This window comes from Montipora capricornis, chromosome 9 (assembly GCF_036669925.1).
Source record: "Montipora capricornis isolate CH-2021 chromosome 9, ASM3666992v2, whole genome shotgun sequence".
NCBI classification, from domain to species: Eukaryota; Metazoa; Cnidaria; class Anthozoa; order Scleractinia; family Acroporidae; genus Montipora; species Montipora capricornis.
In genome coordinates this window covers 46,949,406-46,976,905 of record NC_090891.1, presented here as the reverse complement: position 1 = coordinate 46,976,905, position 27,500 = coordinate 46,949,406, and the positions used below count along the sequence as shown (strand labels likewise).

Below are 27,500 nucleotides of genomic sequence, written 5' to 3'. Positions count from 1 at the left end.
ATAACAAGTTTAAAAATGTTTCCTTGTGGTGATAAAGTCATTGAAGTACTCTACTTTAAAACTGTTTACAAACAATAACAACAATCAATCCATGTTTCTCTACAATCCCTTAGCTTACCTAGTTTTAACTTTTTTCCACCTGTCTATGTGATTTCTTTTGAGGTCAACCAATGATGGAGCTGTATCAAGATCCTAAGGGACAAAAAAAGTGGATATCGTGTTTATAGTATGAGACGCAAGTGTAATACATGTATTTGCATGCTAAAGTTGAAGCTCCAAGTTTTTTGATGTGATACAAAAAATTTGTCAGCAGAACTCTAGAAAATCCCTGTCCAGTCGCGCGGGACAAGTAGATTTCATAGTTGGGCAAACAACTTTATCAGAGCACTTAACCATGAAAGTACCCACCTAATCAATTAGGGAATTCAAAAGATGTCTAGAGGCAAAAATATACAGCATTTTCTTTTTTTGTCTTAGATAATTAATGAACTCAGGCAACTCCTGGGGCCATGGGCTCATAAGTTTGCTTGCCAGATGAGCAAGTTAGAATTTGAACTTCTTTTAGGCTTGGTAGGATATGAGCATTAATTTTTAGAGTACCTTAATTATTTTCTTGTGAGAATTTTGTAGCACAAGGATTAAAATGAAGAAAATCATAAATTAAAATAAAGCATTTAACATAAATCACAATCATGAGATGTGTGTCAGCTATACTCTGATAATAACTTTATTGTTTGCCTTTACAAGTTATTATCAAATTGAATAAAAGCTATGCTATTGAATGCAAAGTAGTTTTGCTTGTACTTTTGACCTCGAGTTTCTAGGTATAGATCTTCTTGTTGGGCATTATGAATATTATGTTCACTTGAGTTATGATCATTAAATTTTTGTACATGATTAAAAAGTCACCGCTGATTTTCTTATGGAAATAGGGGTGACCATAAAAGGAAAACTAAACTTTCAAGTTTAATCCACGAAAAATTGCTTTGTTTGTGGGAAAATGCGCTTAGCTATTGACCTAGTTTATACACATGCTGCTCCGACAACTAACAAAGTAATTATACTAAACATAAATTGATTAATTTTAAAACCTCAACCAGGTACCGGTAGGCTTTAACCAGATGCCCATTTACAAAGACAATCTCAGCAAGGTACCCATAAGAAGATGAAAGTATTGACCGTGTGGCCACTTTGTGTAAATTCCACACACTAAGGCTGCCTCCGCCTTACAGAAATCTAGTATATAAAACAACCTACTGTACCATAAGTTCCCAACAAAGGCATGTGCTTACATAATGGATGTCTATAGTACAAGGTCCTTCAGGGCGGCTGATTTTTGACTCATCTGATTTCTCCTTTATTTTTAATGGATCTGGAAAACTGGAAAGGAGAAAAAATTTATTGTAAGAGTCAAGTTGAGATACCACATTGATGAGTATACACTGAGTTTAAAAGGTGATTCAGGCCCATTTTATAAAACAAACGTTTCAGGCTTGGCATCCTATTAGTAAAAATGTTATCACCTGTGCCCAGATTTTGTTTAATTAAACATATGAATATTCCTAGAGAACTACTAGCCAAGTTTTTTGATAGATGCTCCAGAAACAAGAAAGCAGCACTCCTAAAATCTGAGTAACTGGATTTCTGACCATAAACATGAATCAGTCTGCCAAGCATTTCAAAGACAACAAAGCATTGCTGTCAACTTGGCATTTTGTGGTACTACTCCATGGTTTGACAGATGGGTTAAAGAAGCCAACTCCTTTCCTTCCAATGTTATCTTAGACATTTTGCAGTAATTTATGGACAGCTGAACATGTTCTTCACCCCAAAAGTCAATCAAAGTTTCAGTACGTAGCCTTTTTACTTCAAGAAAAACCTTAATTTTTGCTGATTGGTGTCAGAAAGAGACATAACATCTTGTAACAAATGAGCAAGTTAAGGACGGTGCCTACTAATTAAGGATATTTTTGCCCCGGTGTGTGATTATGCAGGAAATGTAGATCTTAACAAGTGTTGTTGAAATCCAAAAAGAAAATTGGGGGTAACCACGCATTTTTCAAAGATAATTCATGAATAATATTTGCAAAAAGCGTTAAAATACAAAGCAATGTATGGCGTTCTTTCTCAAATTGAAGCTTAATTATCTCTCAAAAATGCATGGTTACCCCCAATTTTCTTTTTGGATACCAAAAATACTTACTAAGATCAACTTTTTCCGGATACTTTTAAACCGCGCAAAAATATCCCTGTATTAGTAAGCATCGGCAATAGGAAATCCGAATATCTGGAGATGCGCAGAACGTATGCGCCATAACAATAGTAGGCACCGTCCTTAAATAAACAAGAAAAACTGGCACGGCATGGCCATCAAGCATGCCAAGATGGGCTTGGCACTCATATATTTTGGGCTCTTGTACCAAGAACATTTCAATTACACAGTTTATGGAATTACAGGACAAAAATGCATGGTGCTGGGCCTTAAATTTTAGGCATCAGGGCCAAATTCAAGATGGTACCGTGCCAAAAAGGTTGTTGTTGTTGTTGTTGCTTTTTGCTTTGGGGAAAGTGGCTTGTGGTAGCCCATAGTACCAAAAAACACCATAATTTTACATCAAATCTGGTAATCATGTTCATTTTCATAGTGAAATTCCAGACAAACCCAGTCGCTATATTTCACGTATTAAATTGTGGGGAGAGAAGATTGGAATTGACAATGAGTGGAGACACAGGAGGCGTCATGGGAAGAGGCGAAGGAATTCCTTCGCCTCTTCCCAAGACACCCTGCATGCCTCAATCCATCCTTCAATTTTAATCTTCTTTCCCCACAATTTAATACGTAAAATATAGCCACTGGGTACGTGTCTGGAATTAAGCTGCATGCGCTTAACCTACACATGCCATAACTAAGAAACATGTGTCAGCTGAATGAATCAAAAATACCGTTTAATGCTTTGGTGCGCAATAAAAGACAATACACACAACTTGGGCGTAAACGAGGGGCAGGGAATGTACTGGCAAGGCTCGGATAATACCCACCGCCGGTATGGACCACCGGATGAGGGGCCTCGGCAACTAGCCGAGGGGGTGCCTCATGCCTGTATTGCAAGGCGGGCATAGTTGCTGGCATAATGTCCTGGGGCCAAGTTAACCCAGTCCAGCAGAGTAACAATATGCCCCCTCCCTAACGGGGCTTCAGCACAGGGCTGAAGGGGTGCCGCAGGCAGCAATTCCCTGCCCATATTTTATTAAGGAGAACTATTGAATAGGTTACAGAAGCTCACAAGGAAAAAATAAAATAAAATAAAATACAAGAGAACCAGAAAGCAAACAGGGCGGGAGGGAGGGATTAAATTGCTCAACGGAAAAAACAGAACTAGTTGAGCTTTGGAAATGTCAAACTGAGAAGGCTCACATGGTGGGATGAATGAAATAGCCAAATAAGGTAGTCACATGATGGGAAGTCACGCTCTCCTCCCAGGCGCTGCCCAGTATTTGCTTACCAGCATTAACATCTATTTTATTCTAAAATATCATGTAAATTTGCACGAACCGGAAATAAAACCTGCAGAAAACACTTGTCTTTATCTCCATTGTTTGCTCGGTGACCTACCTTGATCTTTTGCATGCGAGTATCATCCACAACGGCACTTCAAAGTTTTGGGGAAAGTGATCAAGTACAATTTTCTGTAAACTATAAAACGCCCTTTTTCGATGTATCTTCAATTCTACTGGATAACTTTTTCTCGTACTCTCTGAGAAGTTAAAGAATTTGGGGAAATTTCCAACAAAGAAATAAAAACGATAGGTTGCTGACATAGAGATATAACGTCATAAGTGCCTTTAAAGAATTACCCAAAAATAGAGTTGTAAAGATATTAATAGTTTGCCTACACTATGAAATATCCTTCTTTGGCATCTTTCATCATTTCACAAACACTGTGAAAGACCTTTTCAAGCCTCCTTAATAAAATAACTATGATCAAATTTTTATCCCTTGAATTTTTAGGTTTATCACATAGTCTACCATGAAACATTAAAAACACTGTTTACTGTTTGGAAATATCTCCATTGGTTCCGGAGATATTTAAGTTTGAAAAATGTGTAAAATATGCAAATTTATGAGAAGACTGATGACATCATTCACTCAACCCAATAGAACATCGAGAATATAAATAGACCTGTCTGGGGCAATTTGCAACAGAGACCAGTGAAACTTGGTGGGCTAATAGTTCTGCAGGCAACACACCTACGACTGTAAAGAAATTGGTTCCCACAACAACTTAATCTTTTCCAGTCCCCTCCAACCTGATTTCAATATTTAGGTGATCTTAGGCTAGAAAAACATTTACCAAGGCCACAAACGTGACCTAACATCTTAAAATGCTTGCAGAATCATGAAGATGAGGCACCATTGGCAAATATCAAAATAGAATGCCAAAGGTGGCAATTAGTAAAGCCTATAAAATCAGCGAGGTCTGGAACCCAGTATGTTACCATGGTAACAAAAGTGGTATGCTCATATTGTGGCGCACATCTACTAGAATCTTACCGCAAAGAATCAAGTATTTCAGATACAAATTGGCTAAGATATCTCTTTTCATCATATTTGATCAAAATTCGGTTGAGTTTGACATCATCACTTGGCTAATTTGCATATTAATTTTTAAAAAAACTTGAATATCTCCAGAACAAAAAGATATATTTGAAAATGGTAAACAGCATTCTTCTTCTTGTATAGACTACATGTTTATGTCCCATGGCTTAGATAGGGAGGATGAAAATTTTGTCATAGTAGCACTTTAAACGGAAGATTTTGTACATAAAGCTACTAAAAACATTTATTTAAACTGAATTTAAAAGTTCTACAAATTAAAATAAAAAACGTGTGACATCACTCTGTCTTTCATAGCTTTTTAGTCTCAGTTATCAGGCAACCCACTCCACGTGTTTGGAGCCAAGTGTTGCTGAGACTGTAAAAAGTATTGTACTTTGTTAAAGTGAGACGGAAATGATGATAAACTACAAGAATTCGCGGAAAAGGGCTGATCTGTCAGTGGTCAGAAATGCCTCTTTTTGACATTTAACATCAACCCATAGTTCTAAATTGAATCTGTAGACAGTCTAGTATAGGAGAAATTCTCCTATACTATTTAATTATGGCTGAACTTGGTATATCAGTAGGCTCGCTCATAATAGTCAAGATAATTATTCATTTTGGTTTAATGTGCTCCTAATAAGTTCATGAAATATTAATTTGAACTTTACCTGTAAACATACTTTGGATCACTGTCACCATTCTGCAATAAAAAATTAAAAATGTTTTAAACAACAGTTACTGCTGGTAAAACCGGTACCACAACCATCTTTAATTTAAGCATTATGTTGAAAAAAACTTTTTGTTCTGAATAACAATAATTTAGCACACGTATTATTCATTCGGTTCCCTGTAAAACTCCTTAGGGGTTTTAAAGGAATTCATATAAACAGAATCCTCCACTTCATGTTTACAGTGTGTAATAATACTTATGCTACCATAAAGTACAGCAAGTCATTGTTTTAAGGAGGCTTGGAAGGGTTTTCAGCGAATAATTTTATGTTACCCATTGCAATAATAAATTAACATTCATGCTGCTGGCATCAGCTGGTGAATCAGAACAGCTGGCCAAAAATAAAAATGTGACCTAAAATCACAAAAACTGGAAATACTTTTTGTTAGATGTGGTGAGCTATACCTTAAAAGTTAGCTCAGTGATCTCTCCTGATTTGTTGTATGCTAGTAAGATTCCTTGTTTCGTATTCTTCAAATTAAAAAAAAAAAACCTTTTGTAATTTTTTTCATCTTCCAACAAGCTCCACTTAACAGCTTTTCTCATTAAATTATGTTAGGTATTTAAGAGAATTTAATGGGTTTTTTTGAGATGTGAAAACAGAAATACTAGATCACAGAATTAGTTTTTAAAATACTTTCCTAACAGTGAGTTTCTAGGGTCTTCAATACATGCCATCACCATAACAATAATTTGGAACAAGCGAACGCTCTCAGAAAATGCCTGATATAGTATTAGCCAAACACCAAAACGTTGCCCAACTGACAGGATTGACACATCTTTTTCTACAGATTGACTTGCCATTCTTCAATTTCATACAGTTCACACCTGCAGGGATTTCTTTAAGGTTTTAAGTAGCCGGAGTTTTTTGCAAAGTAGACGGTTGTGGGTCCGGAGGACCCACATGATGGGCTTTAGCCTGTCGCTTCTAGGGGGGGTCCGGGGGCATGCTCCCCTGGAAAATTTTTGAAAACTGAATGCCGGAAAATGCATTTCCTGGCATTTTGGGCCATGAAACTCAAACATTTGAGGGATGAATCAAGCTGCAATTGTACTATGAAAACCATGTTACTCAAAGAAAGACGAAAGCGACATTTTAATAATACAACCCTATAAACAAAAAGTTGAGTGATATTTTTTGCATCTTTTTGGTGGTTTTGCTGTAGCTAATTAGCTTGGCAAATATTGACACTTTAAAACTTGTAAACATTGCACATACTATGAAGGACTATACCAGCAAAGGCTTCTGATTGGTTGTTAAATTAAGAAGCTGATTGGAGGATACTAATTGGCCAATGGCGTAAAGGATGTTTCGATCCTGTTTAGGTGTGAAGATGACACACATTCGTTCCATTGTGTAATTAGCGGGAAAATATGCTTGCGGAACTTGGTTGTAGTAATTTCGAAAATTGAAAATCACTCGAGCGGTTTAAGAGTGATGTAGTTTTTTTTCCGAAGAGTTTAGGAGTTCCGTAAAGCAGTGAGACTTGATGAAGAGTGACTTTGGATAAAGATCCGTTGTCATGTTGAAGCGTACAGATGCCCTCGAGAGGACGAGCACTTACGCGGGCAAGTAGGATTTAACTCCGAGGAGCGTTACGTTCAAGTGTTTAAATAAAGTCTACGAGTCCTCAGCTTCTACTTTCGCTATGAATGATCAACTGAAAGGGGCGAAGTGAAAACGAGGGAGCGGTGAGTGAATGCTCAGGGGCTAGCTTTGTTCCTCAGGTGTGTTGTGGGAAGAGAGGCGTGAACGCAGGCTGAGCGTGTTGCTAGCAGAACATCATATGCAAATTAATTTCGGGATCGAGAACAAACCTTTTGAAAGTGTTTCTTTGTTTACAAGTTTTTTTATGATTGCGGCGTGATTAAAGGAAGTTTTGCGCGGACTAAAACGTCCTTGAGTGATTTTTCCTTCCGGTAAGATACAATCTGTGGCTGTTTAAAGATATCGAAATCCAATATGGCGGACAACAAATCATATTGTTCCTACATTCCCGCCACCGCAGCAAGATTTTTTTCAAAACGAAAGTCTCAAGCATAACATTTTTAAACTGCCCTTGAGTCAGACGTCTTTTATGTGTTTTCAGAAAAGATAGGCACTGCAAATTTTTATTTGTACTGAACACAACTAGTTTAGACCTCACAAACATCATCTCCTCTACATGTCTTGACTCTTCAAACAAAGAACGTAGCCGGCGAAACCTGACAGAGAAGCCGGCGAACTTCGCCGGCTGCCGGCTCTTATATACAACCCTGACCTGTTCTCTTCTAAGAAACCAAACCAAGTGATTTTACTCATCTGTGGAAGTTGTTTAGGGGTGAAGAGAAGGAAAATTAAAATTAAAATTATGTTCTCAGTGACATTTAACATTCATTATACAGATTCCAATTTTTAAAAAAAAGTCATTCAGAGCAGTTGCTTACTTTTTCACAATGGAGTTATAGGAAGAAAAATTAAAAGCAGCCTATTGCCATTGCGCTTCACTTCACAAACTCATTAACAACTCATGAGCGAAACTGTTCCAGCACATCAGGTCACCGATAAAACGTACGTCACATGCATGACCTTTAAAAAGTGATAGAACACTCCTCACTGGAATTTTTTATTTAACGCATACTAATTAGACAGAGCTTGGTTTTTTTGGATGCTAACATTCTCCTCTCACAATTTCAACCTTTTTTTAGACTCCAGAGAGGCACGCTTTTTATGAAATGTTTTTGACACTGTTCAATAAACTTGAAGGTCATGTTTTATCGGGTATAAAACCACATGGCATTACTTCATGGTTTAAAACCTCAGGCTAAATGGTTGGTTTTTGGTCGAGATTTTACAGTACAGACCATTACTATGGAAATGGACTGTTTCGGTAACTATCATTTCTCTCTCACAGGTAATTCAAGTCAAGCGAAACACTTGTAAAAAGTTTTAAAAAACAGAATTTAATTTTTTTCATCACAACAGTACAATAACACTATTATAGCAAGCAGAAGTTAGTTTTACGTGTAAAAGGTTACTGTTCAAAGTTCACGGATGGAGGATGAAGATTTCAAACATTAACCAAGTGGAGAAGTGTCCGACCACTCAAAGATATGATAAACAATTTAATTTTTAATAACCTCAATTGCTCGGGACTGTACTGGGGAATAATGGCCCTTAGTGGTTTTTGTGCCATAACCTCGGGCCAATATTCCTCAGTACGGCCCTTGCACTTGATTAGTACGAGGATATAAAACACTCTTGCTTGCTCATTGAACAGTACTCAATTCACCTACACTTTGAGTGACAGACATGATGCTGTCTTGACTGCTTGATGGAGAGTCACTATCCTGGATGATGCTCTCCTGTAAATCAAATGCCTTTGTTCCGTAAGGTTTGTTCTGCATCCATGCTCGTGCTAAAGCGTACAGTGGCGTATCTTCGTTGAATTGTGCGAAATCCACACTTCGGTCAAACAGCTTCATGACAAAGCTGAAAGAAAAAGAAATGCCATGTCTTGAATCACTATTGTGAGAATCTTCAATGTTCAACTTCAAGTTCAGTTAAAGGAATGTAAAGTCGGACTCTAACAAGGGTTAAGATGAAAAAGTTCTGCACATACAAGGGAGGACGGGTGGTGCATTGGTGAGAGCACTTGCCTCCCACCAATGCGTGTGGGTTGAGTTTGTTGATTCACTACTCTGCACCGAGAGGTTTTTTCCTGGTTACTCCGGTTTTCCCCTCTCATCAAAAACCAACATTTGATTTGATTATTTTGTTCTGATTTCAGTTGATTTGTAGTCTCCCTAATTAGTATCTAGAGCACTCATGCTCTGTTAAACATTACCTTGAGACTTAGCTATTTTTATTATATGGAGGAGGTGTTTTACTGGGAACTAAACCACTCGTACATGTAGATTCCATACGCCACTTCATCCGGGACCCAAGTGGCGCATTTTCCGTATGTCACCTTTGTGAGTGTCGTATCGTTCAATGATGTCACGATTCCCGCCTTTTTTCCCCGCCATATTTGTAAAACTTGACTACTTTAAAACACAATAAAATCGGCATATAATAAAAAGAACATTACACGTTGGCTCGAAGATATGAATTTTATGTTCTCGTGGCAAGAACAATATCTCACGAGTGAGCGAAGCGAACGAGTGAGATATTGTTCTTGCCATTCGAACATAAAATTCATATCTTCTTGCCACCGTGTAATATCCTCTATATATAAATATTTAGTGATTATTATTATAATAATTATTATACAGAGTACCGGTACAACACATCACTGTTTTCGAGGACCTACCTTGCTAAAAAGAAGAACAATCCAGGAAATAATGAAAATATAAAAAGGCAAAATTAGTTACTAACTTTGCAAACATGAAGATTAAACATGATTTACAACTTACACAAAATCAGACCAAACTCACCAAAGAAAAGAAACAACTTTATGACTATGCAGTCAGGTACTTACGGTTCTGAGAAGTGCTATCACCATCTGATAGAAAAGAAAATCCTCTTAGGAGCATTTTATTAGGATTAGTTAACTTTAAAAAATATTTGCGATGATTCAAACATTACTTGAAAGCCATGAGCAAGGTTAGGTAACTCTGATCTTTCCCTTGTGGTGAGAAAAACAGAGAAAGCTTCAGTTGACAACTCACCATCTAACCCAACATCTTTCTTGCGCCTTTTCCTTGGAGTTTTTCCTGTGAAATTACAACAATTAAATAAAATCCAATTCAATAATACTAACAACAGGAGATCAAGTATAGGCAGGTACAAAAGTTGGACTGGATCAAATTGGATCGCTCATCTCGGATCAACTCGGATAACGTTGATTCGAGTTGATTTAGTCTGACTTTTGTACCTGCCCGATTGAATGTTGTTGTAAAGCTACCATTCCCATAAGTCTTTCAAGATTCATAAAAAAATTCACCCGTTTGCTGCTGCCTTATTAGCATGTCACGAAAAGAAGAGCCACGCAACTCACTGTTAAGGTTAAAAATTATGACAAAATACTTCAAGAGACTACGGAATTTTTGGCAATGATAACAAATCTAATCCATCTAACAAGTCATATCTACCAATTAGCGTCAGCCATTAGGTATTGGTCAACTGTTGGCTGACGTGTCAGTCATCAACTAATCTTTGAAGTTCTTCTCACATCCTGGTAATATGTCAACAGCATGTTGGTAATCAATTTTGTTACATCACTTTGTTAAATATGTGGGTATTTGGTGATCAATTTTTCAGAATATCTTTTTTGCCTTCTTAATAAATATGCGGGTAGTTGTTGGGCTTCATCAGTTATAAGCTGAAACAACCAACTTTCTTGTTCAATGCCATCTTTTTTTAAAGTTCTACAGCATCAAGACTGTGATGTACATTTACAAAATGATGATAAAAATATGAACATACAATGTACCTGAGGCACTCCTTGAAGTTGTGGGGAAAAGGTCAGAAAGGTGATCATGGAAAAAAGAGAAAATGCTAATGTCAGGGTAGGGAACCAAGTAAAAAAAAAACTATGGTAATTTAAGAATGTGGATAGAATATTTGATATACTAACTGTACTTATTCAGCTATAAGCTGAATAAGTACAGCGATTTTTACACAAATTTTACAAATTTTAGCGATTTTTACACAAATCCACACTCAATTTGGGCAAATTTAAAGGCGTAGAAGGGGTCTCGGCTTATAGCCGAGTATTTTTCATAAAAAGAATTTTCTCAGCAAATTAAAACAGTAGCAAATGAACGTGTATTCACTTACAAGCCGAGCTAAATTACTTGTAAAATGAAGAGAAGTTGTTGTTGGTTTAATATGGACTTTTATTATTTGGTGGCTCGTAAAGGAGCTGTTTGTGTTGTTTGTGTGATTGGGATCAATCTTATTGCTGGTCTTCCTCCTCACTGTCTGTCTCTAATTCATCGTCCATTTCCTCATCTTCACTTTTTTTTTCTTCTGAAATATTCTCGTCGAAGACTTCATCGTCTTCTGTGCTGTTGAGTGTGTTATAGAGGTGCCACAGTCTTGAACGAATGCCTTTTCAGTCAATGTCAATTTGTATTTTAAAATTACGAAAATTCCATAGTTAATAATACACATCAAGACCTAAAATGGGTCTCGGCTTATAGCCGAGTATTATGCATTTACAATTCCTGTCAATCAAGTTGATTTTTTTGCATAAGAAGTTTGGGGTCTCGGCTTATAGTCGAATAAGTACCGTAACTTAGTACATCTTCCAACTGTTAATGAGTGCTGCAACAAAATGTGAAGTTAACGGTATTTGCAACCTTGCGATAAATTTAACATATTAACAGTTATGCTTAAAAAGCATCCACATTTTAAGTACAGGAAAACAAATAATAAAATATTGTACAATGTCAGACACAAATTGTGATGCTAGTCTGGGTTGGAGAATTTTGGTTGTACCTAAAACGGTGGCAATTCAAAGACCCAATGTTTCAAAACATCCGTAATAATCCAAAGCTATCGAAAGCTGTTTTATTTCTGTTCAAAATAAACTTCTAATTTCCAGATATGTCCATATGTGCACATAATTAGATGCACAATGATTTTGGCATCACAAAGTGTCCTCTTCCCAAATTCAGTATCACTTCTGGGGATATTTAACAATAAAAATTATTATTTGCAGAAGACGAAGTGAATATCGGCGACTAAAAACCGAGACAAAGTCCAGGTTTTTATTCCCCGGCGTTCATAGAGCCTGAGGAGAATAATAATCATTTTTAATTAGTATATAAATTACATATTAGGTGATTATTTGAAAAATATGCATTTTCTCAAAACAATTAATTTCTTTGTCTGTCACCTCGACAAAATGGCTTATGGCCATTTTGAAAAACCACTTACAGTAGGTGATTATCGCATAGTAATCATCTCAACAGCAGCCAATCAGTGCAGAGAATTTTCAATAATCACCCCAGCCTGTAATTATACTTGAGACAATAATTTATTACTAATATCACAAAGTGTCCCGTGAACTGACCAACCCTCAAGGAAAGAGAAATAGCTGCCTTTTAACCCTCACACAAGAATAACGCTAACCCTTTAATAGTACATGTACACTCACCTTATTGTTGGAAATGGGCAACCTCGTTCCAGGGGTCTCTTTGTCAATGAGGAGAGAGGGGTAGCAAATGCTTAGACTTAACCTTTGAGTTGGATGTCAAACTTGGGTGTGCATCAAATTAGTATTATGTGCATTTCTGGACATCAGTGTTTCAGAAAAGGGGTGCTCTCAGGTCAAAAACCCTACAAGGTCGGCTTCATGACCCGACAAATTAACAGACAATTTAATGATATTTTAGAATAAAATAGATGTTAATGATGGTAAGCAAATACTGGGCAGAGCCTAGGAGGAGAGCATGACTTCCCATCACGTGACTACTTTATTTGGCTCTTTCTTTCTTCCTGCCAAGTGAGCCCCCTCTCAGTTTGACATTTCCAAAGTTTAACTTTTTGCTGCTCAGCATTTTAATCCCTCCTCCCCCCCCCCCCCTCCCCCGCTAAATTGCTTTCTGGTTCTTGTGTATTTTACTTACAAGCATATTGTAACCTATTTATAATAGTTCTCTTCAATATATTATGGGCGGGGAATTGCTGCCTGCGGCACCCCTTTAGCCCTGTGCTGAAGCCCCGTTAGGGAGGGCATGTTGTTACTTTGCCGGACTGGGTTTAATAACTGGCCCCAGAACATTATGCCAACAACTATGCCCACCTTGCAATACAGGCATCTGGTGGTCCATACCGGCAGTGGGTATTATCTGCTCCTTGCCAGTACATTCCCTGCCCCTCGTTTACACCCAAGTCGAGTCTATTGTCTTTTACTGCGCACCAAAGCATTAATAATAATATTGTTTGGTAGGAACTGTACAGGTGATCTGGTGACGTAATTTGGAGGACTGGGGAAAAATTTTTTTACACCATATCCCACAACCGCGCACGGCCTTAGGTGTTGTTTCCAAACTCCTTGCAGTATTGCGATCGCCAAAACAAAACAGATCATTACATGTCTACCACATTTCCTGTTACTGAATGAACATTCAAGTAGACCCGACAAGATCTAACCTTGCCTCAGCCATGTTGAATGCGAAAATAAGGGCACTCGTGGCTGTGGAATATGGCATTAAAATTTTTCTCCCCAGTCCTCCAAATCACGTCACCAGATCACCTGGGTAGAAATTGGACCCAATGAAATTCCTTGTTGACAACCTGCCTTACAAACTTGTCCGGAAGCCTGGACGTACCGGTAAGTGCTAATTTGAACAAATTTCTTTGGTGCAAAATTGGAGAAGCTCTCTAACTTGTATTATTTTGATCGATAATACATAATTTTTTCTAAGAGCATAGCATTTTGAACATTCAATTATAACTAATTACATCAACAAATTGAACAAATTCTTTTGTCTTGTACTACAGGCTCTTAAAACATGGAATAATGTAAACATACCGTTTGGTCGGGGTTGATGGTGGTGGCATCTGACATGACGCAGAACTGAAAACAATGAATCCAAAAACTTACATTAACATACATGTACTTATTGAAAGAGGTAAAAATTGTGATAAATTCTTGTAAAAACAATGGACCAAATGCAACTATCGCAGCCTCTAAAATAATTATTCTACTTTTATTTTTATACTGACTAGTTTAACTACCGGTAGCCTTGATTTCAATTTACACTAAAACTAATATCCATGTTTATGTTATTTATTTTAAGCAATTCAACGGCTATACCTTGAGTGGGATAATTCACTGCTGGTACCAAGATTTAAGACTAGATTTACAATGTATGAAGGACTGATCCTTTGCTCATAGATCTAGAGGTGTGATCTTGTGGAACACTATTTAAAAGTCTATTAAATGAGCATGAAATCTCACATAGAAACCAAAATGAACTCTGCCATCAATTGAAAACAAAAGCTTATTTTAGAGATTTTAATTTCAACATTATTTCAGCTTCAGCTGTCCAGTTATGAAATAACAATTTTATTTATATCTGACTATTTTACTGTTACAGTATATATTTGATATTTTGATGTTAGCTGTTTCATTTTTTTATAGTTAATTGATTTTCCTTAATTTACACACAACCCCACAAGTTTGCTAGCTTTAATCATTATTAGGGCCATTTATACGAGAGAAAAATATAATAAGCCGCGGCTTACTCTGGCCGCGGTGTACATAATATGCGAAAGGAACTATTTATATGAGAACAGCACAAACTCCCAGGCCAGGATAAGCCGCGGCTTGAGAAAGCCGTGAATGTAGGTTTCGTACCATTTATACGGGGTGTTTGCGTCTTATGTAAACCACAGCAAGAGTAAGGCGTGGCTTATTTTCTCTCGTATAAATGGCCCTAATGTGTCTAAATAAAGGTCTCCTTCTTCTCCTTGCAAATGGCTAATTTGTGCAAATGTGCACATAAAAAAATATTCTTGGCTGCCATTTTTGCTTGTAATATTCTGAGTTTGATAACAACTTAATTTATAGTAAAAGAGAATTGACCTGCATACCAGCATTGAAGACCTTGAGAAAAGTCATGAACATCAACTTACCTTCCTCCCACAGAACTAGGTTCACCTTCAATACTGAAATAAAAACATATGATAACCGCTTTTCTCAATTATTTCTTCTTTCATAAAAATACTTCAAGAGTAAATTGGAAAGAAGTGATATGTACCTCTCTTCTGTTTTCTTGCTAAGATCTTTCAATAAATCATCCAGGCGCACTCTAGCACTTCTGACCCCTGCACACATATTATGGCAAAGAAAGTTAGCAATCTTTGTCGTGAAAAACTGCACACTCAGAGAGCTTGACATTTTATTTGGCAAAAAAGATTGTTGTGATCATCACCAACATGCATGACAACCTTGACCACTAGATCAATAACACTATGGTGATGAAGATTATCATCATTATTATGTGGAGGCCGAGGGTAAAATCTTAAGAGAAGAGATAGCCATGTTCACGAGAAACCTGCTTAAGAAATCGTAACATCCATCTTTACTCAAAGCCTTCACATCTTGCAGGCTCATCTCCCCTGACAAGAGCCCTGGCATCAGACCAATCGGTGTTGGAGAGGTCCTGAGGCAAATAGTGGGGAAAACGGTCAGCGGTTTCTTAAAGGAGAAAAATTTATAAAAGAAGGCAGGTCCCCTACAAGTTTTTTGCTGGTCATAATGCAGGAGCGGAGGCTGTGATACATGCAATGAGCCAAGTGCTTGAAGAAGAAGGAACAGATGGGATTCTGTTGATAGATGCAAGTAATGCCAAGTTTAATAATCAAAATGAAGAGGTCAGCTGCTTTGCACAATATCGAGATCATGTGCAAAGAAATGGCACTCTATGTAATAAACACCGATAGAAGCTCACCTAGACTGTTTATCTGCGGTGAAGGTGAAATACTTTCACAAGAAGGCACTACACAGGGGGATTCCCTAGCGATGCCATGATATTCAGTCTATACATCTTTAATGATTCAGAATCTGAGGACAGACTGCCCGATGGTCAAACAGGTGTGGCTTGCAGACGCAAGAATACAAAGATCAGTATTGTGAGGAGAAAGTTCGCGAATGGAAAGAGGAAATCAAACAGCTCTCCGAAATTGCAAAGAGTCAGCCTCACACATCGTAAATTGCTTTCATAAAAGGGCACAAGTCAAGTCAAACTTCACCTACTTCATGCGCACTATAGAATTGTTTGAGGATTATGTTGATCCAATGCAGGAGGCGATTGACGACCTACTTCTTCCAACTTTGTTCAGTCAATCAGAGCCTCTCCCTAACAAGGTGTGTCACCTTGTCACCTTAGCAATGGCTCAAGCTGGTCTGGGCATGCCAGATTTGAGAGCTGAGGTGCCACAACAGTATGAAAAGCGTATGAAAGCGCAGGTGCAATGATTTTGAGAGCCTGTTTCTGTATACGTTCAACCTCTTTGGAAAGATAAGCTGGAAGGACGTGGTGTCATACAACACAACAATATTCAAGGACCGAACGTATCAAGGCAACGTAGACAGTCACCAAACGCACGAGAGGCAAGGATGTTCTGGAGTGATATTTGGTCGGTGGAGAAGAGGCAAAATGAGGCTGTTTGCTAGTTGGACGAGGTGAGGGACAGGCTGGGTAATGTAAAGAAGCAAGAGGAAGTGAAGATTAGTTTCAAGGAAAATGGAATTCAGAAGATGGCAAATTGGAAGGCTCTGGTCCAGATGGTTTAAGGAGGTTTTAATTTTAGAGGTTTAAGTTGTTACATGGGTTTATTTTGGAGAGTTTGCAGGGTGGTTTGGACAGTGGGGAGGTGCCAGAGTGGATAGTATAGGGGAGGTTGCTGTTGATACAGAAGGATCATGCCAAGGGAACAGTGGCTGGCAACTACAGACCAACAATAATTGGTTTTTAACAATTGTTATTGCATGTTTGTCTGTGATGCGGAAGCTACTCAGTAGGTGGAGAAGCTGTAAGAATATTTTCAGGGTATGACGGATAAGTTAAGTGTTAATGGAGGCACGGGTGAAGAAAAGGTGTTTGGTAATGGGGTGGATAGATTATCGGGCTTCTGATATGGTGACAAATGTCTGGATTGTTGCAATGTTGAAAACAGTAAAGGTAGCTGAGAATGTGAAAGGTTTGTTTTGTGGTAGCATGAGTGATTGGAAACTGAGGGGTGAAGATTCGCTGTGAAAGAATTGTGTTGCTGGATGGTCAGGTGATGAGTGAGGTTGATGTTGATGAAAATGGGAACAAGTACTTGGGTGCATTGGAAGGTGTGGATATTATGCAAGAGATGGAGTAGAAGCTCAAGCAAGAGTATTTGAGGAGGGTGAAACCGGTGGCAAAGTTGAAGTTGTACGGTGGGAATTTGATTAGGGCGAGAAATGCATGGGGTATAGGTGTGGTGAGGTACAGTGCTGGGATTTTGGATTGCAGTGATCAAAAAACTGAGGGCAATGGATGTGAAGACGAGGAAGAGGTTGACAATTTTTGGGGTATTCTACAAGAAGGGGAGTGTAGTTAGGTTGTGCAGGAAGAGGAAGGATGGCAGGAGGGGACTGATCGGTGTGTATGATTGTGTGAAAGAGGAGGAAATTGGTCTGTTTGTATGTGTCAAGGCGAGTGACGAGTGGATGTTGAAGGTTGTTGGAGAGACATTGCAGGTGGGAGAATAAAAGAAGAAGTGGAGAAAACAAAAAAGGACATGTTTCAGGAGAAGATGATACATGGGAAGTTTATGAGGCATGTCAGTGAAGTGGTTGATGAGAAGCTGTGGCAGTGGCTTGGAGCTGGGTATTTGGGGAAGAGCACTCTAGGGGTATGTTTTTGCTGCCCAGGAGCAGGCTTTGCAAAGGAGTTTTTTTCAGGCCATGATTTAAGAATGAGGATGCTGGTCCAAAGTGTAGAGTGTGTGGCAAGGAGGTGGAGTCGGTTGAGCATATGGCCAGTGGTTGTACTCGTTTGGCCCAGAGGAAGTATTAGAGGAGACATGATTGGACGGGTTTGATGGTGTAGTGGGAGCTTTGTCAGAAGTATGGTGCGGAGTGTGCTTATGTGTGGTACAGTGTATAAGGCGGTTCCAGATGGGTTGAGGGTGTCAGAGGATGTGGAGATCTGGTAGAATAGGAGAGTTGAGACAACACAGATGATGCAACAAAATAGTCCAATGTTACTGTGGTGGATCGAGTGGCTTGAAGGAGTCGACGTTTGTCAATTTCTCTGTGCCTTGGTATAGCAATGTGGTGACTAAAGAGGATGAGAAAATCACCAACCACTTTGCTCTGGCAAAGGAAATCAGGAATATGCATTGTGTTTGGTTGTTTTACTATGGTGTTTTGTCGGCTGGGGGGCTTTTTGAAAGATCTTGGGATTCCAGATGTGTTGGGAGGAATGCAGGCCTCCGCCTCCGCCTCCTCCTTGGGACCACCTAGAATCCTCCAGAAGTCACTATGGCCCAGGTCTGGGGCTAAGGTTAAGCAGTGTTTACTCCTGCAGAGTTTGAATACCACCTCTTCTCAGATTGTTCAGTTGGCAGAAAGTCAAGAATTATTATTTTTAAAAGTCTCAACTGTTAGTAATTTTGTGCTCTGGGGTCACTTCTTAATGTACATCCACCATAGCGACTGCAAGTTCTTGCAACCTGCATTTTGGTTTTTTCCTTTGAGGATCAACACTTAAAAAAACCCAGTCTGGTTTTCTGGGACAAGCAGATTTCAAGCTTGGGTAGGTTACTTTCTCTGATCACTTGCCCAGCAGGCAAGTCCCCACACCAATAACATTAAAGAAGTCTTCAAGATCTCATGAGACGAAACTTTCCTGTTTTTTTTTTTTTTTTTTCATGAATAACCTGAAAGAACGTATCAGGCTTGTGGACCGTAAATTCACTTGACAATGCAAGTTGGAATTTTAACTTTTCTTTAGGCCTAAAGAAACCAAGAAAATTAGAATCATGCAAGCATTTTAAAAGTGAGATCAGAATATACTCTTTGCATTTTATTTAAATTGGCATGTGCATAACTACAGAAAACAAGGCCAACTAATTGCAGATTATAAAAATATAAGAAAATATATTTGAAGTGGTAGGGTATTCTACAGTTAAATCAATACTTCATATGTGGCACTCTATCTGTTGTTTACTCCCAACTTTTACAAAGCATGTTTCCAGACTAACATTGGAAAGCAAACAACTGCGGGTAGGGCGACTGAATTGTGGCAATAGGTTCCTAACCATATCAAAAATCTTCGAGCTATAACTTTTCTAAAATATTGAAGACTCTTGTTGACCATAATAATAATAATAATAATAATAATAATAATAACAACTTTATTTTAGTGTCAATGGATTTAGCACAAGAGCACTAATTGGGGACACTAACGACACAACTCAAATCAAATCAAATATTGGTTTCTGTGGAGGGGGGAAACCTGGAGTACCCGGAGAAAAACCTCTCGGAGCAGAGAAGAGAACCAACAAACTCAACTCAGATATGACGCCAAGTCTGGGAATCGAACCCAGGCCACATTGGCGGGAGGCGAGTGCTGTACAATTCACATACTGAATTTAGTTATGCCTCATTTATTCAACTACGCTCTGGTGCCTTAGTTCTCCTTCTGCCAATTGTTGTTGTGTAAATATTCTATTTGATTATGTTGTTTGTGATGTCTGGCACCTACATTTAGAATAAAATGTAACTGAATAGTCCTTTTGTAATGTTTCTAAATGTTTTACGAGACATCTGGTTTGTCTCTTCTACTGGGCATTTGACCTGCCCAGAGGGAAGGAGCACGAACAGGACTCGAGATCTTATGCGAGGTGCTCCACCCTACCCTATCCAGACCAGAAAGACCAGACCACAACACCGGGAACTACATGCCCTACTCTTTACGAAAAGTGTGCGGGTTCTTTTACGTCCCAAATATGTAAAGAGTTAAAATATTGGCTAAATGCAAAAATGGCCACCAACAAATTATTCTTTTATCTTTGTGTTACCGGTAATTAGCCTAACTAGCCTTGTTAACACATCTGAAATCAAAAGAATTTGGGCTGTAAAATGAGGCTAATTAACACAAAGACAAAAGAATAAGTTCTTGGAGGCCATGATTGTGAATAAAGTATGTATTGTATTAATTTGAACTTAAGGTGGCTGGAACCAGTTTCACTTCTTTTAAAGACCCTTTTTTTAGATGGGTCTACAGTACCGCTCGAAACTATTAAAGCATTTGCATGCGGTAATACCTCGTCTTTGCCGATAGTGTTTACCGTGAAATCACCTAGGATGGACGAAAACCGCAACCGAGGTAAAGACGAAAGCAACCGAATACATACTGCGGCCGACTTAATTGCGGCAATGTGCCGCAAGAAAACAATGGTACTTTGCAAAGCATTGTTTAATATTATCACACATATTGTAGCTCCCCAAGGCAAAGAATGAATATCTAGACTGTTGTTCACAGCACCGACGCAACACAATGCACTGTTTAATATGTTCATCTCATTTTGCTGTGACAGCAGAGAACAGGGAATGTCAATAACCTTTCATGATGCCTAATTCTTACATCTTTATGTTTAGGGTCATTCCACAGTAATTTGGACGAGAAATTATTAAAATGAAATTTGCTTAAATTGCTCAATTTTCTGATAAATGGATAACATGTTAAATAAGGCTTTTGAAAACAACTAGAATTGTTGGATATGAATTGTTGTTTATGCATAAATTATCATAAATTATGTAAACTAATGATAACAGCTGTTGCGGAGGGGAAAGTTTTATGTTGGTAGAATATAAAAAAGAAAACAGCAATTTTAGTTAACTGGTCTGGGACACAAACTACTCCAGACTAAGTAACTTAGACACTGGCCAAACTCTACATTTCTATCAGTATGGCACCTACAGACAGCCTTCTGGATGCTCTTTTCCCTTCCGCAACGTTTTGAAGCCTAATATTTTGTTGGTGCACTTGTAAATGACAAAGTCAACTTCATGTTTTCAAATCTTCTAATTCTAGGTCAAGGGTTAGTTGTATTATGTTTGAAAAGAAAATTTATTTTAAACTATAGCCAAGAGAGATTCATTAAATTTTGTTGTGGAGGGGAAATTTTGTTGCGGAGGGGAATTCTGTGGAGGCAAATTCTCTTTTGATAATGATTTCACTGAAAATTATGATGTTTACATTAAAAATTATGATGTTTACATTAACAAGAGATATCATTTTTCTATTATAAGTTCAGCAACCAGGTTGTGTTTCAGCAATCTATAAGGTAAATCGTGTTTAAATTAAAATGACAGGCAGTACAACAAAACTGGTGAAAATACCTGTAGCTACAATGTAATACATGTAATTATATTTCTTTCATCATGCAAATGCCAAGATGAAAAATTTGAAACATTGCCACTTGAAAAATTATAAAAAGAAGGCACCAAATAATAAAATTCCTCAGCACAGTTCATTTAAATGGTCACACATTTCATCCACTGACTAAAAAGTTATAAACTTAACTGTCCAGTTGCTTTAAATGCAACTCTACCTAATTGACCAATGATGTTTTCATATAAAACAGCAGTTTTCCACTCAAGTTTATTGCATATGAACTGCATATGAAAAGCCACAAAGTAAAAATGCAACATTGATAGCAGCCGCCACTGGTTCCTTTTAGTGGTTCAGCCTGGTCTTTGACAGCGTGCCGGGAAGCTTTATAAAACCAACAGTCTATAAAGCCATCGATAAAATTGTCAAGTTACTGAAAGAGGTTGATGGTAACCTGAAAATCGAAAAAAGTGGTCATTTTTTGCTAACAAGCCCGGAGAAATCCCGAGCCAAAGAAATGACTTTGACTGTGGTGTTTTTGCATGCATGTATGCTAGAAGTCTTGTTAGCACAAGCCCTATGATTTTTCCCAACAGTCAGAGCATCTCTGATGTAAGATGCTACATGATCCTTGAACTGCACAGAAATTCATTATTACCAATCCCTCCTAATGGCTTGAAAGTAGATGATTATTATGCAGTTGACTATGTTAGCTGTTACTACTTTGGCAGGGTTATTCAAATTCAGGGTCAGTTTGCACAGTTCAAATTTCTGCACAGGGTTAGGCTTGGTGCTGATGCAGGTGAAATATTCAAAATTTTTGGCCAACAAGGGATGATGTGGCTGATGTTCATGTCAGCTGTGTTTTCTATGGACCCATTCATTTGATTGGCAACAGTCCATTTAAGATTATGGAGCATGAGCAAGTTAAAAAAGTGTTCCGTTATATCCAGAGGCACTGATTTTCTTTTGAAGGGTTGTTTTCTGTTAATGTTGAAAATACTCAAGGAACAGTGGTCATTATTGAACTTATGAACTCACAGTCAGGTTTTTCTGATCACATATTATCTTAAGGTGTTTTTGTGCCAATTAATCTTTGAATTTTTATCACAGTACTGTTTCTGACACAGTGCAAATATTGTGCAAAATGTTGAAAAACTTCAGTTATTTGAAAGCAAATGTGAAACTGTTGTATAAACATTAAAGTGTGGATGTTATCACTCGCTTTAAACGTCTTGCTTATGATCTTCTGAAAATTGGACAAATTTTCCCCTCCGCAACTTCCCCTCTGCAACAGTAGATGCTGTTTTCAAATCCTACCTCATTGAGAAAACCGTAACTATTTAAGTTTCCTCTTGTGATCTTTTCAATTAATATAAATTGGGAAAAAGCATCAGCCTACTAGACTCTAGATAATATTTCAGAATTCAGAGAATCTGCTAATAAAACTAAAAACAAACAAAACACCAAGTTTTCTGTTCCCCTCCGCAACGGCCATATTTTTAAGCTCTATGATCTAACAAATGCATTTTGGAGAAAAGCAGGACAGCAGCAAGTAAAGCTTTGTAGATGATCTTAAGCCTCAATAGGTTATGAGAAGTAAAGGACAAATTCTTATTTAAACTATAACAAGATCTTCGCCTCTAAATTTCCCCTCCACAACAGACGGAATACTGTGGAATGACCCTTTAATCACTTGTAAGTTTTTCGCTATCATGATGAACAGTTCTTATAAAGTGGTAAAGGGACATTTCTTTGAAAAAACTGTGTGGATTATGCGTAACTTAAGTCACCGCCAGTGCAGTTCGACAGGAAATATATATATATAGAATAAAAAGTGCTTCAAATTTTGCGTCCGGTCCAAATAGCAATGTTTAAATGGGATAGTTGTTGAAAAGCTCTAACTTTGAACTAAACCTTACTACAACATGTAATGACTTAAAGATTACACCAGCGATGAACCGTAACTGTATTCCCGAAGTTTCTTAAGCAACTCCTGACCACTCCTTGCCGCGCGTTAATTACGATCATCTCTGATTCAAAATATTAAGTGGCAGGTAATTCAGCAGTTGCACTTGAAATTCAGAAATATTCATTCCCCTGAATTGTTCAGATTAACTTAAATTAATGCTTCAACGATCACACGATAGACAAGTTCAATGAAGCCTCTGTTAAAACGTAAATAAACGAAGCTGCATGCTTTCGTCACGTAAGCGAGAGCGATAGCTCATGAAATACGTTGTTCGATTCAAACTGCTTAACAAGTTTGCAACAAATGGAGAGCCACGTTGCTCGAACGGCTGACAATTACTTGTAAAGTTAATCGTTTCCTTCCATCTTTCGGTCAATAAGATCAAAATGACTTTCGCGTAAGACTTTCAAAGCTGGCCGCTCGACGAGCGGCGTCACCGTCAATAAGACGAGTTTTCCCAAACACGTGTAAATTTCTTGATAGAATTTCTGCTGATCTTTATAACATCTGTATTAAACAGATTTCGAACAACTTTTAGAAATCTTGTCGTTTGCTGGAAAAGAAAAACAATCAACGCTTTATGAAAGCGACTTTATTATAATCGAATGTGCCAAACTTCGCAGATTGTAAATACGGCAAATACACATACTAATTATCGCTGCGACTGATCCGCAAAAATATGCAGATTTCTTTGATAGCATCTGCTCCTAATAAAAGCATACTGCATCCTCTCTTAACCGCATGCGTAAATCAACCGGAAAAAATCTAGGTAAAACCTCGGCTTTCGGTTACCGTAGACAACGTTTTACCTCGGTCAAACTGGGGATTAAACCTGCGGTTTCACCTAGTCAGAACCGCAGCAAATGCACAAATAGTTTCGAGCGGCACTGTACAACACTGTATGATCAAGTAACAGCAATGTTATGGTACCATATGAAACTCCAGGTTACCATGGAAACATGAAAGCTCTCCAAAACACCCTATATTTTGTGTTTTCTTACTTATATTTCAAAAATGAACTTGGTGACCCCCATTTTTTTTATCAGGGCTTGAAATTGTAGAATAGGAATTAGCAATCTGAGATAGAACTATCAGCAAAGTTTTAAAAAATTATTGGGAGCCAATTCAGGGCTACATTAAATTTTTCAAAAAATTAAGGTAGCTCTGAATTGGCTAAAGATTTTTTTAAAAGTTTGGTGATAGTTCTATCTCAAATTGCTAATTACTATTCTACAATAAAAAATGGGGGTCATCCAAGTTCATATTTAAGATATAAGCAACTAAAGACAAAATATAGGGTGTTTTTGGAGAGCTTTCACGTTGCCATGGTAACCTATTACGTCAAAATAGTAGGCGCATTTTGTTAAGCAATAATTGGTGTTTCATATGGTGCTATAACATTGCTGTTACGTGATACAGTATAGTGGTTATAATCCATCTAATAAGAAGGTCTCTAAAAGTGGTGCAACTGGTTCTAGCCACCTTAATTGAATTTTTCGATTTTCAGCTCTTAATATTATTATAATTGGTTCGCAAGGAAATTGTAACATTACCTGACGAATTTTCTTCATTTTTCGCCATAACTTTAATTCTTTAGATCTTGTACGCCCCTGCACTTGTTCTGTGTCTTTTCTTCAAACCTTTGCTCGCTGGGTCAAGATGCACCAGCTAGGCGAGCGACTTTTTTTCCTGTTAGACTGATTGTGCTTAATATTCGTGTATTTTTTTATACAGCAACACAAAAAATTAAAGGTTTACCAAAGAATCCCTCTTCAATGACCACTCTAACACAATCACTGACGATTTTGTGCAGAATTTTGGCTGAAGTTAGCGCCCGAAACTCCTACTTCTTCGAATTGGACGCCATTTTCTTGTAAACAAACCCGGATGAATTCTATTAATCTCATTGGCTCTACATTGTCAATGGCTCTTTCTGTCCCACAAGGCCTTGCATTTACTTTATTCTGATTGGTTAAGAGCAAGAGTTTCTCTATTTTCAAAAACAATTTTTCCTTCAAATTCAGACGAAAGGATTGAATTCTTAAGCTGTTCTTTATTTGTATCGTCGATATGGGTAATACTGACAGGATATCTTCCTTTGGGAATGTAAGTGTGTAGGAACGATCAGGTTATTTCAAATCAACTTTCAATCGACGGTGCGTGAGCCAATTTACTACAGCGGACGTATGCTTAAGTGGTCGTTCTTTGTCAGACATGTTTTACTGCCGAAGAATACGAAGCTATTCAGATTGCATTGAATAAAAAGCTCGGCCCGGAGTATATAAGTCAAAGGGCGGGAGCAGGAGGACAAAAGGTAATTTTGTTTAAGAAAAAGACTTAAAGCAACATAAATCATTTTGAAAGTACACACAGTAGCAAATAAATTATATCGTCAGTGACGTCGATTGTTAAGCCCCGTGCAAGTTACGGACACAAAATTGTTGGCTGCTACATGTTGCGTCTGTTTGCACAATCTCTTGCATATTGTTGCAACAGAGTTGCATATTGTTGCAACATCTTGCTCTATCCCCATTCTTCCCTTGGCTTGCTTACATCACTTTATAAGCAGGTGGTTCGACGGACTCAGAAGGGATTGCTTTATGCAGTCTAGCCAAAGTGTAGCGCAACAATGTTGGATCCGTTTGTACAGCTCTTTCGACATTGTTGGGGCCATGCACGCTCATTACATATGGTTACCATGGAAACAGCGACCATTAATGCGCCGATCAATTCGAAACTTCAACACTCCCCCCCCCTCCCCCCTAGGCATTTGAACTTTTGAAGATTGGATCATTCAAATTCCCACCCCCTTGGGCCAAAATGGTGTTCAATGCCCTACCCTATCGTCAGATTTGTCTGTCATACCCTACTAAAGAACAATCGTCGTCGGCTCCTGCCGTCTTTAATAAAGACCTCTTGAAGACCTTTTTTGTAAGCGAATCTCTCACAAATGCTATACCTCTTCCTTTGAACTCTTCCAAACACGTGTTTTATAGCTGTTAGCGACTTTGCCTCCCGAAAAAGACAATTATTTGAAACCTGACACTTCCGGTTCAATTTTCCCCACCCTACGCAGGCAAAGGTCAAATTGCCGGGGAAGGGGGGATGTTGAAGTTTCGTTTTCTTGATCCACCACAAAACTGTGTCACCTTTAACTGACTTCTTTCCTTTGCCATCAGAGTTAGAAGTGCTCCTTAAAAAATGTCAAATCTATGACCTGAAATCCCATGTCTACCACTGTGCTGAATGAGCTAGTAGGGAGCTTTAGCAACGACACCGGCAATTGGCAATGAGACCAAGGTCATTAAATGTGAATTCGCATTATTGTAATCACTTCACCACTATTCCAAGCATTTTAACGTCACAAGGGTGTGGCAACCCTAAAAAATGAAACTAGTGTGAATGGCGCTCAACTTAAAAGGAGAAAATGAAAATTTATCCTCAAGCACCAACGTTCTCCCTAAAACCTCAAATTTGGTCCTTTCACATTGTTGTTTTGCTGACAATGGCAAAGAAATGGACAAAAATGAAAAGATACACATGTGGGGTGTGCAAAGCTGTTGTTTTTGCCTGGACTAAATATGCAAATTTGTGATGTTCTCGTTTCCGTTGCCGTTGTGGTAAATCCAAAGCTCCCTATTAATAGAAGATTTATCAGAGCTCAAGCATTGAACAAGGTTCAGGTCCTGCAATACTGCTGGAACTGTTCAAAATAATAATTATTTTTCAAATGTGGTATTTTCACAAGCATAATTAATTGTTTGAGATGGTATGTGTTAACATTATAAAGTGGGGGAATAGGGGGATTTAAATTCAGCTAGGAAGGTGCCATGTCCATCTAAACAGAATGTCAAGAGCACTCACGTACATGCACAGGGCTAGGACCAACTGAACTGAACTGAATTGTATTAGCCTTGGCAAATACGGCTCATGGATACTCTGATACTTCCTTTGTATGCAAGGATTGAACTTGAATGGTGGTGTTTAAAAAGACACTAGAGCCCTGTTTCTTGAATGTCCCAATAACTTTTCATGCCCAAAAAGCCATTTATAAATCTGCCTTCTGCATGTTTTCATCAGCTGGCCTTTTAACATTGTTTCAAGTCAACGAAAAGAAAAATGACTGTGAAGTTGGACGACTTAAGGACGGTGCCTACTATTGTTATTGCGCATACATTCTGGGCATCTCCAGATACTCGGATTTCCTGTGCATAATGCTTACTAATGCAGGGGTATTTTTGCACGGTTTAAAACTATGCAGAGAAAGTAGATCTTAATAAGTACTCTTGGTGTCCAAAAAGAAAGTTGGGGGTAACCATGCATTCTTTAGAGATAATTGAGCTTCAATTTGAGAAAGAACGCCATACATTGCTTTGTATTTTAGA

The 27,500-nt window shown here is 38.1% G+C and overlaps 2 protein-coding genes across 4 annotated transcripts in view; one reads left to right on the top strand and one right to left on the bottom strand.

Moving 5' to 3' along the window:
* LOC138017665 (protein lin-37 homolog) overlaps positions 1 to 25,002 on the bottom strand; it is a 25,753-nt gene extending 751 nt beyond the window's left edge. The window contains exons 1-12 of the mRNA XM_068864689.1: positions 24,669 to 25,002; positions 15,027 to 15,093; positions 14,902 to 14,934; positions 13,760 to 13,840; positions 11,092 to 11,107; positions 10,745 to 10,844; positions 9,981 to 10,025; positions 9,787 to 9,814; positions 8,607 to 8,802; positions 5,269 to 5,300; positions 1,293 to 1,380; positions 119 to 192 (exon numbers count right to left, since the gene is read on the bottom strand). Coding sequence (XP_068720790.1) covers positions 119 to 192; positions 1,293 to 1,380; positions 5,269 to 5,300; positions 8,607 to 8,802; positions 9,787 to 9,814; positions 9,981 to 10,025; positions 10,745 to 10,844; positions 11,092 to 11,107; positions 13,760 to 13,840; positions 14,902 to 14,934; positions 15,027 to 15,093; positions 24,669 to 24,696 — 788 coding nt within the window. The 5' untranslated portion in view covers positions 24,697 to 25,002. The remainder of the gene's footprint in view (positions 1 to 118; positions 193 to 1,292; positions 1,381 to 5,268; positions 5,301 to 8,606; positions 8,803 to 9,786; positions 9,815 to 9,980; positions 10,026 to 10,744; positions 10,845 to 11,091; positions 11,108 to 13,759; positions 13,841 to 14,901; positions 14,935 to 15,026; positions 15,094 to 24,668) is intronic.
* A 95-nt stretch (positions 25,003 to 25,097) lies between these two features.
* The window catches only part of LOC138015530 (DNA repair protein RAD52 homolog), a 13,031-nt gene continuing 10,628 nt past the window's right edge, over positions 25,098 to 27,500 (top strand). For 2 of the 3 annotated variants that reach the window (XM_068862593.1, XM_068862595.1), the window contains exons 1-2: positions 25,119 to 25,221; positions 25,328 to 25,429. In XM_068862593.1, the coding sequence (XP_068718694.1) occupies positions 25,186 to 25,221; positions 25,328 to 25,429 (138 nt within the window). In that variant the 5' untranslated portion in view covers positions 25,119 to 25,185. Of the gene's footprint in view, positions 25,222 to 25,327; positions 25,430 to 27,500 lie in introns of all 3 variants that reach the window. The other variant, XM_068862594.1, reaches the window with a different exon arrangement.